Source organism: Mesoplodon densirostris, chromosome 2 (genome assembly GCF_025265405.1).
Source record: "Mesoplodon densirostris isolate mMesDen1 chromosome 2, mMesDen1 primary haplotype, whole genome shotgun sequence".
NCBI classification, from domain to species: Eukaryota; Metazoa; Chordata; class Mammalia; order Artiodactyla; family Ziphiidae; genus Mesoplodon; species Mesoplodon densirostris.
In genome coordinates, this window is record NC_082662.1 from 19,631,477 (window position 1) to 19,646,431 (window position 14,955).

The 14,955-nt window shown below is 37.5% G+C and overlaps 1 protein-coding gene across 5 annotated transcripts; it reads right to left on the minus strand.

The window, feature by feature from the left end:
- Window positions 1-919: 919 nt before the first annotated feature.
- Window positions 920-13,667, minus strand: SRSF10 (serine and arginine rich splicing factor 10). 5 transcript variants are annotated; one of them, XM_060089149.1, is made up of 7 exons: window positions 13,465-13,667; window positions 11,872-11,976; window positions 8,207-8,310; window positions 6,037-6,199; window positions 5,770-5,823; window positions 5,536-5,637; window positions 920-2,220 (listed from the first exon to the last, which is right to left on the minus strand). In XM_060089149.1, exons 1-7 carry the CDS (start codon window positions 13,527-13,529, stop codon window positions 2,160-2,162), a joined length of 654 nt encoding a protein of 217 aa, XP_059945132.1. In that variant the 5' UTR covers window positions 13,530-13,667; the 3' UTR covers window positions 920-2,159. The 5 variants fall into 5 exon arrangements, with proteins under 5 accessions (XP_059945132.1, XP_059945134.1, XP_059945133.1 ...); XM_060089151.1 differs by lacking the exon at window positions 5,536-5,637 and having other exon boundaries at window positions 5,770-5,820; XM_060089150.1 differs by lacking the exon at window positions 5,536-5,637 and having other exon boundaries at window positions 13,465-13,665.
- Between the last annotated feature and the right edge of the window lie 1,288 nt (window positions 13,668-14,955).

Consider the following 14,955-nt stretch of genomic DNA (forward strand, 5'->3'; position numbering starts at 1 on the left):
ACTACTCTGTCAGTTATCAACAAAATGAATTTACATGCCTTGCTTTGTACTCCAAATAAAAAAGGAATCCCCCATCTTTAACATAAGGGTGAAACAACTTAGGAATACATAGAAGCAACACAATGAACATAACTGACACTGCTGGAGGAAGGGACAAAGGGAAAACCCCCCAAAAAAGATCCTTTTCCATAGCAGCTAGCTATGTCTTATAGATGTCAGTAGTTGAAGATGAATAATAGGTTGCTGACTTCTTTCATCAGTGAGGACAATTCACTCCTGGGACTCCTAAAAGCTTTGACAGACCGCCTAGTTGAACACTTATTTTATTCCTGTCACAGCCTCCCCACTTCAAAACTATCTCAGGATTTTGTAAACAGGAATATGGTCAAAATGCAATACGAGATTGAAATTTGGAAAGCCAGGCTGGAAAGTGAGTCAACAGCTGTTGAGATCTTAGATTACATTTAACACCTTTTCCATCCAAGAAAGTTACAAATACTTTTTGTAATTAAATAATTTTCATAAATCTATTAAAGCTTCCCTCTAAGTGAACTCTAGATTCCATTATATTAATTGTATTGTTATAAAATTTTCCCGTTTGTAAAAAAAAAAAGGAACCAAATGAAAAACCTTGGACACTTATCTAGTATCTGCCACTTACTTGCTGTGTGATCTCGGGCAAGTTTGAAAAATTAAAACGGGTAAAAAAATACCTCCGTTTCACATCTCCCTTAGGTATATTCTGCTATATTTTCAAAATCGTTATAAATTAAAGGCTTAAACACTTCTGTATTTTTAGATGAGTAACTTTATACAAAGTTTTAAATGTGGCAGAAATAAAGACAAAAACCAAATATGCAAGTGATGAAATCAATGTATAAACTTCATATCCTAATAAGGAACTAAGGAATCCAAAACATTTTGTGATACTATAAAAGTTATTTATTCACTATACACAGAACATGTCCCCTATAAAATGTACATGTAAATCGCTAGAAAGTATATTTGGTGAACATTTTCTCAATTACAGAACATACTAAATCAGTTGGGAATAACAGCTATCTGCCTCGAAATAATCTAATTATAGCACCCAGAGTCTCCTTTACATCTGATGCAAAGTTAAATACTTATTTTGGGGGATTGTTTCCTAACATGTGTTTGAGGAGGCAGAGTTAACAATTATATATAACTCTAGTATATTACAGTCACTGCACAATAAATCAGTTTATTACAGATTAAAACAAATCATTTTTTCATTATTTGTATTAATGGGATGAAAACAAATACTGGATACTTTTAAATGGCAAATAACCACAAAATTACTTATCTTTGATAGTATATTGGGTTTTATAATTACATAGGATATAAATGGTGTAAAATAGTTATGAATACACCTCAAACAAAACAGTGAGGCCACACTGTAATGATTCACTAGATTGTGCTCAGTAGACATTTATTGAATAAGTGAATTTTATCTATTTTTCTCCCCAATTACCCAGTACAATTTTTGCCCACAGTAAGGGCTCAGTAAATGTTTGCTGAATATACTGACTAGGAAAGAGGTGAGAAGAGATGGACCCTCTTAGCTGGATGTCAAGTATAATCGGAATTTATGTGGGAGAGTGTTTAAGGAAGATGTAAACCGCATGTGGCATACAAGTAAGGAAACTCAGATGCCAACAAAGCAAACCATTAAGCAGAAAACACTGGCACTGGAATAAACAAAGGCAAGATTTGCCAATAGCAAAAACAGAACTGACTTTAAGAGATAAGCAAGTTTATATTGGACCATACCTTTTCTCACCCAATTCAGTTTGAGACAGACCAATAGAGGCACTATAAGAGACTATGGCTGTCTTCCTTGATATTCAAACATCCTAGTTTCCAATTTAACATGGACCTGTTACCCATGAATCAATATAAACCTATTCAGATTTAGGGATTAGTTTCCACAAGTACAAAGTTGAATTTCCTTTTATTTGTCCTAAAAGGCTTACTTTCAAACTTGAAGGGACTTCAATTATTCCATGTAGTTTCGATAACATTCTTTTATCTTTTCAGACCAGAGTCAAAATATTCGTACAGTATTCATACTGCAGCACCTTCCACCCACCCTTTGGTCGCTTGAACTGCCCTTCTTTGGTTCTTTTTCCGCTTTCTCAGATCTTTCTTGAAGTGTAGTAAGCAGAACTGTACTGGGTATTCCAGCTGCAGTTTGGTCTTAAATAAAAGAAGGATGTTTGTCAGTTTGGTTTTCTTTATTCTTCTCTGTGGTATACAGGATTTTGTTAGTTGAACTGGATGTAGCAGCTTACAGGGCCAAATTTTCAAGAGAATAGTATAATAGTTCCCAGGTCTTTTCCCTGGGTTGTAACTTAACAGCTCATACTCTATGTAGCACCTTTCCTTTCTCACTGAAGCATTATCTGTCATTATTCTTCTTGCTTACTTGGCTTCAAAAAAAAAAAAAAAATGCAGAGAGATCTTAAGCAAAAAGAGAGGTGAAGTGTCAGCTCTCACTTGAGTCTTGATATGTTCTACTCCAATACTGAGCCATGCCAGACACACAGTAGATACTCAATAATTATGGAACTCAACTATGTAACCCAACATTAAAGCCCTGTATAAGGATCCTTAAGTATGAGTAGGATCCTATCTATCATGGGTTCAACTATAAAATAGTCCCTTTGAAGCTATGTTATTTAGGTATGTCACTTTAGAAATAACATATAAGGTTCTCAAGAAAATAGCATGAGTCTAAAAATAAGTGACACAAATAAAAAATAAAAACGAAACCATTACTTCTAATTCTATACAGACAGAAAAATTAAACGGGCTATTTCCCCAATCTACTCTAATTACAGTCCATTAAAAAAAAAAAAAAAACCATCTAAGGATCCGGCTGAGCTCAAATCCTGGATCTGCCTTTTACTGCTTTTTCTTTGTGCCTCCATTTCCTTATCATCTGTTACACGAGAAAATAAAAGTATCTTTCTCATAGGGTCTCGTGATGAGTAAATGAGTTAACACATAAAGCTTTTAGAACAGTGTCTGGCACATCATAAATACTCAATAAATATCAGCTATACTTGTCATTATAAAGCAGCTTGAACTCAAACCACAAAACACCTAAACCAGTTCCCCACAGTGATTATCACTTAATATTAAGTGCTCACGAACACTCAATGCAAAAATATTTTAAATCACGCCATAAACATTAAGGCCCAATCCATCTTGTTTAGGATGGGGAAGAGTAGAATTATTGGTCCATCTAATAATGAAAATATAAACTTAAAATTAGCTGACTCAACTTTCATTTTAATGCGTATCTTAACACTACCAATAACCTCTAAGTTATTTAACCCAAGGGATTTAATAAGCAATAATGAAACAACTCTGACATTACATAAGGAATTTTTAAGTACTACGTAAAAGATGTACCTTTCTGGCAGGTTCTATCATTTCCAAAGTAAAACCTGTGCCTAGTGCAACACTGATTTAAAATATTCCTAAATCCGTTGTTATTGTATAATCTCATTCAAAACTATAATAATTCCAGTTAATCATTATTTCCTTCATTTTGTTTTTATTATAGCATGTTTGCTTAATTTACAGCAAGCAGAAAATAAGCTGGGTCTTGTTTTGATCCAAACATTGATGTTTTAAAGGTTGTACACAATATTTGTTAAAAAGAACATATAAAAATACCTTTTTAGAAGCTTCTATAAGAAAGAAAATACAAAGTTTAACCCCACAACTTTCCTCTTTGCTAGAACTGCAAACTACTGCTACAGTTTTAAATAGACTTTTTGTTGTTTGAACTATACATCCAGGAAAATCTAAAAAAATTAAAGAAACGTGCATATAAATGATTGCATAGCAGAACATGAACATTAACTGCAAACAGTAAAGAAATGAAAGTTAGAAATACTATCAAATATACAAAGGTTCTAGAATCAATCCTTTAAACACATTCCACAAACAGTATTTAAAAACCACCTTTTGTTCTTTACAGGCAAGGCCTAGATTACTAAAACCAAAATTGAAAAAAGTAATCCTCTAAAAGGAATGGTTTCCCTACAATATTTCTTACTTATTATGCCTGTAAGCAAGCAATCTAAAAATTTTAAGGATGCCAGCTTTTATTCTGAAATGAGATTGGACACATCAAGTCACTTTTTATTGCCCCCAAATGATCTCGCAGAGAGATGTTAGAAATTATAAAGAGTTAGGGTATTATTTTCATCAGGTACTACATGGATAATCAGTCAAAACCTCAAGAGATGTGACTTCCTTAAAATTAGTTTTTTTCAGAATTATTTAAAATCTCATGGCACCACAGAATCGCGTAGAATGGGAGTGTTGTCTTTTTACTTGCCTCACATTAAATAAACTGAGGCGTGAAGAACAAGCCTCCTTCATAAAGATATGGGCAAATTTTGATACAAATGCACACACCAAGTGCTTTAAGCATCAAAATTCAGTCCTTTTACACTATGCACACACACAAACAAAACCTACTTTGAAAACACTTTACTTGCTTTTAACAGCAGTGAGAAAACTAAGCAATATTATGGTCAACAATGCTCCTTAAAGTTTAGAGTAACTGCATAAGAGCATTCTTTTCCCCTTAAAATTATTTCTGCCATCATCAACCTGCCCAAATTTTAAGGTGGGTTTTTCCGATGTTTCTATGGTTCCAAATCTTCACAGAAACCAGAAAAGTGAAGGCTCCGTGTTTCAATCAAAAACTCCATCTCCCTGAAAATGCTACTTAACCCAGTTGGCGTCATTCCCAGAGACAGTGGGGTTAACAAAAGAACTATTCCACACTGTGCCATAAATTATCATCGTGGGTCTCGACACCTTGACAAGACAAAAAGGTCCACCCTGAACCTAAATGTGTCTAATTGGGTCAGTGTTGTACGGTGGCTACAACTTCACTTTTGTATCATTCTACCTTATTAGCAAGCTACATTTCTAGGTTAACAGTTCTACCAAATATGGATATGAAAGTTTATTTTTAATAAGACAATGTTGCAAATTATGGTCAACCAACATCTTTTCACCAATACCTCAAGCATTAAAAAATGAGAATCTTTACAAAAATATACAGAGACACCACAAATTGGTAGCTGCCCATAACATTAAACAAACTGGACTCTTAAGAGTGGCTTCTCAACAGCATATCATTTTAATAATAACCATTGCCTGGTACAGGGAAAACTGACAAGTGTTTTTTTAAAGCATCATTGCAACATTGTATTCCTGATAATTTAAGTAAACCAAACTATGAGTAAATGAATGATACATGCCTAAAAATATCATGGTTTATACTATCAGTGGCCACTGGACTTAGGACTAGTCCAAGACCTTGATCTAGATTTTGACCTAGACCTAGACTGTGATCTTGACTGAGATTTGGATCTAGGTGGTTCTTTTTTCCTTGATTCCTTTTCATATCTTGAGCCAGACTTATAATGTGTTTTGGAATCTGTTTTAGAGGTGCCTCTAGTTTTGGTGTGAGATGCAGACCTAGAACGTGATTTAGCCTTCATTTCTTTCTTGGGCTGGGACTTGGACCGTGATCTTGAATTGGATTTAGATCTTGAAAAAGATCGATTTCGGTGTTTGAATCTTTCAAAACAGAGGAGAGATACAATTAGAGTAAAAATTAGATTCTATATTAATCAAATTTGTTATTTTTAGAGCAAAAGTTCACTCTGAAATTGAAAAATGTATAGTCTTTTTCAAAGCAAAGTTATTTACCTATCATTGTCGGAATGGCTTCTGCTACGCCGTGGTCTTCCAGTCGGTCTACTGCTAAAAAGTACATCAGAAAAAGCAAACAATGACACATGTCTATTTACAAGGTTCTAATTAAAAAAGTGAACCATAAAACTTTTAAAATAAAGCACTAAAAATATTTTTAGTCTCAATGAACCATACAATGTACATAATTAAAGGTATACAAGAAGATTTTAAAAAATTAAAGGCCAACAAACTAAATCTTTTCTGTGGTACAACATCACTTACTTTCTAGGACTATAAGATCTTCTGTAGTTGTAATCAAAGGAACGACTTCTTGATCTCCTTCTTTCATAACTTCGGCTTCTAGAACGTCTATATCTGTCATAATCATCATAGCGTGAAGAACTATACACATTTCTCCCTTCCTTGGCTTTCATCTGATTTGGAGCTATGAAATACATAGAACAGAAATATTTACAAACATTAAAAACGTAGTATTTAAGCCTCCAAATTATAGGAAAAATTCCTGCATCCCCTTCCTTTATGCCTCCAAATCTGTGGCTACTTGTGAATGTTAACCTTAGAAAAGGTATTTACTTTCAAGCAAGTCTATCAGAAGACTGTTTTATATTAAAAATGATACCCTCAAATATCTCCCCAACTATTTTGTTTTTTCAAAGACCTCTCACATCTAGTTTGTTGTCCAAAAATATGCCAACTACTTTGACATTGGGAAAATATACCATGAAAGTATTTTTAAAATTCCGAATTAAAATACAAATGACTTTTGAACCATATGCTAATTTGGAATTATCCTACCATGGTTTCCATTCATTAGGAACAAAATTAACAATGACAAAATACTTAATGGTGGCCTACGAATGATATGTAGTGTCAAAATGCAATAATATATAGTTACACAGTTCTGAGAAACCATGACAAAGAAAAGCAGAAGAAAGCTAACACTTGTCGAATGCCTTAGACACCCACACCCTTGACAGTCCTCAATCCTTACGTTATCTCATTCAATCCTATGAAGCAGATACTTTATGCACGTGTGTATGAATGTATAAATAACACTGACTACCCAGGAACCTATCATTCAACCCAAGAACTAGAGAATCACCAACAGCTTGTGTCTACCTAAGTACCCCCTCTCTCTTTAGCAGCTTTTTTTTTTCCAGCAGCTATTTTAATCTCTATCTTTTAATATCTTGCCTAAGGAAACATAACAACAGTTGAGCCAGAATTCAAACCCAGGTGTATGTGACCCCAAAGCCTGTACTTATGCCTCATTAGCATGCAGCCAACACCTGGTGTATGCCTGCATATTAATAAAAACCAAGTACTAATATAAAATCTTTTCTAAATTTAATCTATATAGTCTTTCCCAGTCTATCTGTTCATTTCTACAGCCAGGCACCTACATAATTACCCAATTACACCTTGATGATCTTTATGCAGAAGGGAAATGGCTCAAGAGAACCAAAACTTTCCAAAGTTTATTCTTTTCAATTCCACTTTTAGTATATTAAACATGCCACAGCTGATAGTACTGATCTACCTTCTTAAAGAGTCCAAACATATTTCAGGCATTCTGATCACTGCATTCCAAGTCCTTTTGTCTACCCTGAAATTCTGCAAAGTATTCAAGATACTCTATCTTCCCCAAAACCATCCTTCTGGGTTTTGAACAGATAGACATATTGCACAATACTTCCAAGAAGCACTCTCAGAACAATTTGTATAAATATGATGTATTTCCGCGTGCCACAACTACTGAAGCCCGTGTGCCCAGAGCCCATGCTCCACAAGAGAAGCCACTGCAATGAGAAACCCACACACTGCAACAAAGAGTAGCCCCCGCTCACAACTAGAGAAAGCCCATGCGCAGCAACAAAGACCCAAAGCAGCCAAAGATAAAATAAATAAATTGGCTAAAAAAATAAAATTAAAAAATAAAATTAAAAAAAATCTGTATTTATGTCAAACCTAACCTCCCAATTCATCCCACCATCCACCCTTTCCCCTCTTGTGTCCACACGTCCATTCTCTATGTTTGCATCTCTATTCCTGCCCTGCAAACAGGTTCATCTGTACAATTTTTCTAGGTTCCACATATATGCGTTAATACATGTTTATTTTTCTCTTTCTGACTTACTTTACTCTGTATGACAGACTCTAGGTCCATCCACATCTCTAGTGGGAACCTGTGGTATAGCACAGGTAGCTCAGCTCAATGCTCTGTGATTACCTAGATGGATAGGATGGGGGTGGTGGTGAGGGGGAGGCCCAAGAGGGAGGGGATAGATGTATACGCGTAGCTGACTCACTCTGTTATACAGCAGAAACCAACACACCTTTGTAAAGCAATTATACTCCAAGTAAAAAAAAAATCTATATACAGAAAAAAAAAGAAATGATGCATTTTACATATAGGCATAAAGGTACTTACTCTTTCGATCCCCCTGTGCAAACTGTATTTCAATCTGGCGTCCACAAATCCATTTTCTGTCCAAATTATGTAAAGCATCTTCTGCATCACGAACATCCTCAAATGTGCTAAATGTTAAGGGGCTTGGGAAGTTTTGCAAACTTTGATAATGAATGAAAGTTCAGTTGGTAAGTCTGGAACAATTCACAACCTCTCAATATTATTCTAGAAAATCAACCAGACCCCACTAACTGGTTGGTTGATTCAGCTATAAACACTTTAGAGTATTAAAGCACTTGTGACTCCCTAAGGCATGAGTTTGAAAACACTTATGAATACATATTATGAAGTTATTATTGAAATAAGGCCTGTTACAGCTGAACTACCAAGTAATCCCATCAGAAGATTTTCCTGAGTTTTAAGAATTTTATAAAACAAGACAAAAAAGAAAAACAAATGTCAATTTTATTTTGTATGCTAAAACAAAAATTTCTTAAAATAAAACCAAAACTGTTTTTCATATTTTTGTTTCAAATGAAAAAAAGAAAATGCCAATAGTTCTTGTGTAAGCAAGCGGAATATACCTTACAAGAAACGAAAGCATCAACCTCAAATTAATCTTGCTATTTTTCTCAGACATATCTAACATTATTATTTCACTTAGTTGTCTTCCTTATTACACCTTATTGGGAAGACTGGTACACCAGCCACTTGTAGATATCAAGAGAACGTCAAGCAATACTTAAGACATCATATTATATCCATGCACAGACCATAAAAGCATGCTGCCAAGAAATAACAGACCATTTCTAAAGATTCCTGGACTGGAAAGCCCTAACCATGACACTAAACATAAAGCTCCCCGGAGAGAAGTGCGTTTGGGACTGGTTTTCAATTTGAGAAATTTCAAGATAATATTTATAAGCCTAAAGCAGGAACCGCTGGTATCCATTTTTGATCTGAGAGGCTGTTGCCTTGTTCTCCAACAAAGTTATTCTGACCAAATTTAGTTCCTTTCCTAAAACCACCATTCTAATAGAAGCCAAGCACATATGCAGAGCAGTGTTTGATATAAAAGCTTCTGAAGGGGAGCTAGGCTAGGTTTGGCTGTGGATTTTCATTCTGTACTAAAATTCACTATTCTAACTTGTCCATTTCTAGTTCTTAAATTTGAGAGCAGCGCAGATCTTGAGTGCTGATTAAAAAAATCCCTGAAGCGACATACTCTCTTCAAGACTGATATTAATATTCTTTTACTCCAGAGACTAAAAGGTCTGCCTCACTAGATTCCCTATTTTTTGTTCTGGAAGGACTTAAAGACCACAACAGGGTCCCAGTTCTCTCTCTGAGGCTATTATGTGTAGTGAACGAGAGGTTTTCTCAAGTCCTAAATCAAGAAGTTTTCATCATGAAAAGACAAAGGCTGATGGGGAGTTTAGAACCTTGAACACACTATAATCAACCACCCCTCCAGGTTAATGCAGTTGGGCTCTAAAATAATTGAAAAGAACAAGTTCATTTAAAGGGTATACTACTTTGCTACTTTGAGAGACAGAATAACTTCTTAAAGGATTTAGACCAAGAAGTATAAAAATTATTAATGAGAGCCTATCATCCTCTGGAGCTACCCTCAAAAACAGAATACTGGGTTGGATGAACCATGGCAAGGTTCTACCTGACCTGTTAAGAGAAAGCTAGCTGGGAATGGGGTCAGATAGAAAAGAGGACCAGAGCAGGGACAGTCAAGTATCATTCTGATGCCAGTTACGGAGAAATTTGTACTCAGGGTCTTTGCAAAATCCTGTTACCTATTTCTTTTTAACTATTTGAAGACCATAGACAGACTTTGTGTATAAAAATAGCTATAATTCACCTTGAGATTCCTTTGGTTAACTCTTTCCTGGCTCAAGTATCACATACTCTTCAAACTGCTGATCCTGGTTCCCAGGCCACCCCCAAACCAAGTAAAATCAGGCCAACATTGTAAGCCAGAATGTACCGTTACTTTTTCTTTTTTTTAACCAAGCCAGATATACTTCTTATCCTCTGTAACAGAACTTTGCAACCAATTCCCACAACTGTCCTTGATCACTGGGCCTGCAGGAGTAGCAGCTTTTGGCATTTCGCCTAAGTCTCATTAGAACTCTGCTAAGTTTCAAGAGATCCACTGAATTTAAGCAATAAGAATTTTTCCTAGCCTGAAGTCCACAGCCCAAACCTTTGTTGCCACAAGGAGATGATCTCACTGAAGCAAGTAATGTCACCTGAAACTCTGGGCCAAGGAACAATTTCCCATAGATCCTGATTACGTACCCATACCAAAGATAAGGCCTTCTGCAACCCATTCTGGGCCAACTGATCACATGTGCTAAAGCAGTCAGGGCCAGCAGGTTTCACAGAGCTAAGTTTCAGATGTTAGGAGTATGTGTGTGCCCCTAGCAGCCTCTTTAAAAAAATCTATAAACAGACAGTATCTCTAGTGGATCTGACCTTATAAAACCACCAGAGCCGTTTCTAAGTAGTCCCCAGTGCATGCACCTGTGTGCCCTCTAAGCACGGCTCTATGGAGTCGGCTTGACTCCAGAACCTCATGCTACTCCAAAGAGCACTGCCTTCTACCCTATGGCACCTGACCACTTGGTCCAAAACAGAAATATGCTGGGTTTAAGCTTAACAACATTACATCCTGGTACACTTTAACTTCACAAGCTAAGAGAGAGTGCATTTATACAAGACCACATCACAACATCAAAGGCCCACGTAAATCAAGTTACAGGTTTTGTCACTAGACCAAACCAGAATAATTTTGAAAATTAACTGCTTACAAAACATGAGGAGAAAAAAAAAAAGGAAAATAGTTATTCTGTAGGATACATCAGGTATGACTCCTTTAATCTTGGCCATCATTCAACTTCATCTTGACCTTTAACTCTTTAAGTGCTTGTCAGAAGGACTTGTCATGAGATGCTTGGCCAAATATGACAGATGGCTTTATCTTTAACTTTGAAAAACAACCTTTTCCCCCTTTTGTAGATAAAGCGAGGCTTTGTCTCCCATTAGGCTTGTCCTTCTTCCAGCTTTTCTTTATATTTTCTTTTCCCAAACTCTCCCTTCTCTTCAAGCCTGATCCTTAAGAGGTCTTTGGCTTGTCTACTTGCCTTAAGTGTTGAACTCTACTCTAAAGGTTCTTTCATGCTTTCTCTTTGGGGTCGCCATAACTGTACAGCTTTACATTCTCTGAGGTAACAACAGAGGACAGCAAATTAGGGGACAATATTAAAGAAGTTTACCTCATTGTTATACAATTTGTTTTTGATCAAGTGATTCAAGTTAACAAACAAGAATACCAAACTTTAATTGCTAAGCACAAGAACATATTAACTTTTGAGTTACATTAAAGGTGGTAGCAACCAGAGTGTATTCAGATTTAAATCACATATTATAATCATTGATTTGAGTTTCAGCAGCATGAATGGGAATTTAAATATTTTACTGTTTTTGGATCAACTTTAAGAAATAGTAAGAGCAATGTGTGAGTCAGAATTAACTTAGAAAAAATTGAAGACAAAACATTATTAGAAGACAAAAAAAAAAAAAACAACTACTTTTTAGATGTTACCTCTTACAAAAACTTGAATTTCAAACTTCAACACCCCTCACTAATCAGCCATCTGAAGAAAGGATATTGAACATATGCAAATCCTCTTGGACGGCGAGTGTAGAAATCAAGTGGAACATATACATCAACTATAGGACCATAACGACCGAATTCGCGTCGTAAATCTTCAGACCTAAAACATCATAAAAAGATGCCAAATTTTTAAGTCCACTCCTTTAAAAGCTTCTTTGTAAGAAATAGGTTTCTTTCTGTAATATCTCAATTAATGAAAGAGACTGTGCTATGTTCCTGGGTGACCTGAAACAAACAAGCTTTCTAAATCTCAACATCAAGAGCCAACGGTAAGAATATACAACAATATGTCTTTTTGAAAAAAAGCCAGAATGCGAGATTCTGGAAGATAATAACGCAGTTTATAATAAAACCTATCACTATTTTACATTAACAACAGGAAAACGGACATTTAAGGAAATCTGATCACAACTTATCTCTATTGCTTTTATCCACAGCCTTCATTTTTCATAAACAGTATAGCAGCATTAAGTTGTACATAACTATTGCTATGTTTTTTTTTTAACAGTATCAAAGCAACTCTAGTATTCTGAAAAACACAAAGCACTTATTTTACCTCCAAATTTTAGCGACAGGGTTACACACTTAATGGTAGATACGGTTTGAAAAATAAAAGTCACAAATATATATAATTCCTCAATAAATGTCAATATGACATAAAGGGGAAAGTTTCCTAGATGCTAGAGTAATTACTATTGCTTACTTGCTCTACTTAAAGGTAAGACAGAAAAATATAACTCATACGAGGCTACCTAAATTTTTTGATTTGTGTGTGTGTAGAGTGATTATTTGTTAAACAGTAAATCTCATCTTGTGATAAGATCTCTTCCAAAAAAGTCTGACGGCAACTCCAAGCAATTAAGGGAATTGGCGAGAACAAAGGGACGGTCCGGATTAATCCAATTTAGCTATCAACGTCCTAATGGTAGAGGCTTCCTAAACCTCCGTTTTCAAAGGGTGGCCAGTATTTCCCGGAAATGGGAAGAACTAGTTTGTACCGTTTAAGTGGAAGAATTTTATATCTCTAATCTCAACATTCCCTTTATCCAAACATCTACAGCACCCAAAAAAAAAAAAAAATCGCAAATAAAACACAACAGCAACAAAAAGGGTAGCAAATGCTTCGCCACACTCCCCTCCCCCGATCCGTTATTTTACTGCAGAGCAGCTTTTCTTTCTAACTAGGGGAAAAAAAAAATTTCTGGGCCAAGGGGGCGTGGACCCCAAAGAACGCGAACTTCAAATCAATGGGGGGAGCTGATGTTCGGCGGAGGCAGAGGCTGAACGCTCGGAGAGGAAGCGGGAAGGAAAGGGCCCCCATCTGCGGAGGGGGAGGGGACCGAAACGCCGCCACGCGGCCCGCTCTCCCGCGGCTGCCCGGGAGGACCAGCGGCGCCGCCCTCGCTCTCACGCGGCGGTTATGCCGGCTGCGCGGCCTAGTTCGGGCCAGAAAGCCAGCGCGGGACCCGCCATCTTCACTCCTTCCCCTCCCCCGGCGCAGGCCCAGCGCGCCGCCGCCGCCGCACCGGTCCTTTCCGAGCGTCCGCGGCCTCCCCTCTTGGGCCCAGAGTGCTTCCCCTGTACATACCTGGTATCGTCCGCCACGTTCCTTACGAAGAGAGACGTGTTGGGGGGACGCAGGTACCGGGACATGACGGCGGCGTGGGTCTCAGCAGGGACACTAACGGGCTCAGCAAACCGTCCGCAGCTCCGGCGCCAGATCCTCGACACACACAGCCAGAGAGCTCCGCTACAACAACCGCCTCTTCTCGCGAGAGTTCACTCCCGCCTCCCCCCACCTCCTACCTGAGTGCAACGCCGGGACCTGCGACGGTTCTTTCCCGCGAGATCACGCAGCTTGCGCCTGCGCATGCGGGCGGCGGGAGTACGTGCTGCAGCCTAGATCTCATTCATTGGCTTCTTGAGCTGCCTCCCCTTCTCCCGCTAGCCCGCTCTTTCTTTCTTAAGTGCTTTATTTTGCCGCCCTTTTCTCCCTTGCACCGCGTCCTCCCCTCCTGACCGCCCCCCTGCAAGTCAGGAAGCAGATGTTTTAACCTGTACACCATACTGTACAGTTTTTACAAATTGGACTGAGTTTTAAATATTATAATTCGGAGGGACAGGCTTTCCCCTGTCTGGTCCATGTTATAACCTGGCTTTTATCAGATCTCTCATCGGCAAGAGAAGAATTTATGGCCTCTCGTGTTAGTGTGAAAGGGAAGGAGGTGTGTGTCCTTGCAGAGATAGGCCTGCCTCTCCAGTGCTTTCTGCACACGGTGGACTCACTCTCTGAGCACCTTTGCCCAGGTCGCCCCTCGCGTACACCCTTCTTGGTTGTTTCCTTCACCTATCCACGGGGTTTTCTCCCCATTAAAGGCTGTTCCCTACCAAAATGGGACGCAAACCTCACATCTTAGTCTCCATTGTCATCTACACTGTCTTCGTTGCTAACGGCTTCCTGAGTGTGCATTGTTTATGTATTGCAGTGTTTCTCCATCTACTAGAATGCTTCTGGCATGTAGCACATTGCCAAGCAGATAGCAGGGACTAAAGAACTGTTTAAATGAACTTTTATTTTACAAAACGACAAAAAAGCATTATTTTTGCATCAATCCGCATCCATAGCAATTAAGTGATTTGATAATCTGTTGTGCTCTGTAGGAGAGACATTGTTTTTCTACGTTTATATTTTCCAAGATGCTTTGGACGCTTAGTTTATTAAAACATTTATTGATTACCTATTATGTGTCAGACATTACGTTAGATGCTGTAAATTCAGTGGTGAAAAACATGGAGCTTATGTTTCCGTAGGAAACAAGCTGGTCAACAAGTAATTGCAGATCTGTGATATGAAAGACAGTAATGTGACAGTTTAAAAAAAAACAACTTTTTTTTTTAAAACAAAGAGTTGCTGAACAAGTGTTTCCTTACTCCCCCCTCCCAAGTTAATTTAAGCACTTTTTAGTGGCTAGAAAACAGACTCCTGTAAATTACCCTCAGTAATGAGGAAATTAATACAGTTTGGTGGCACTCCACCCAACTTTAATATGGATAAATGTTTAGAACACAGTCTGATGCA

Coding starts and splice junctions, on each gene's coding strand:
- SRSF10 (XM_060089147.1), bottom strand. CDS start 13,529: ATGTCCCGGTACCTGCGTCCCCCCAACACGTCTCTCTTCGTAAGGAAC. Junction 11,977..13,464: donor AACGTGGCGGACGATACCAG/GTATGTACAGGG, acceptor ATGATGTTTTAG/GTCTGAAGATTTACGACGCG. Junction 5,824..6,036: donor AGATCTTATAGTCCTAGAAA/GTAAGTGATGTT, acceptor TGTACTTTTTAG/CAGTAGACCGACTGGAAGAC.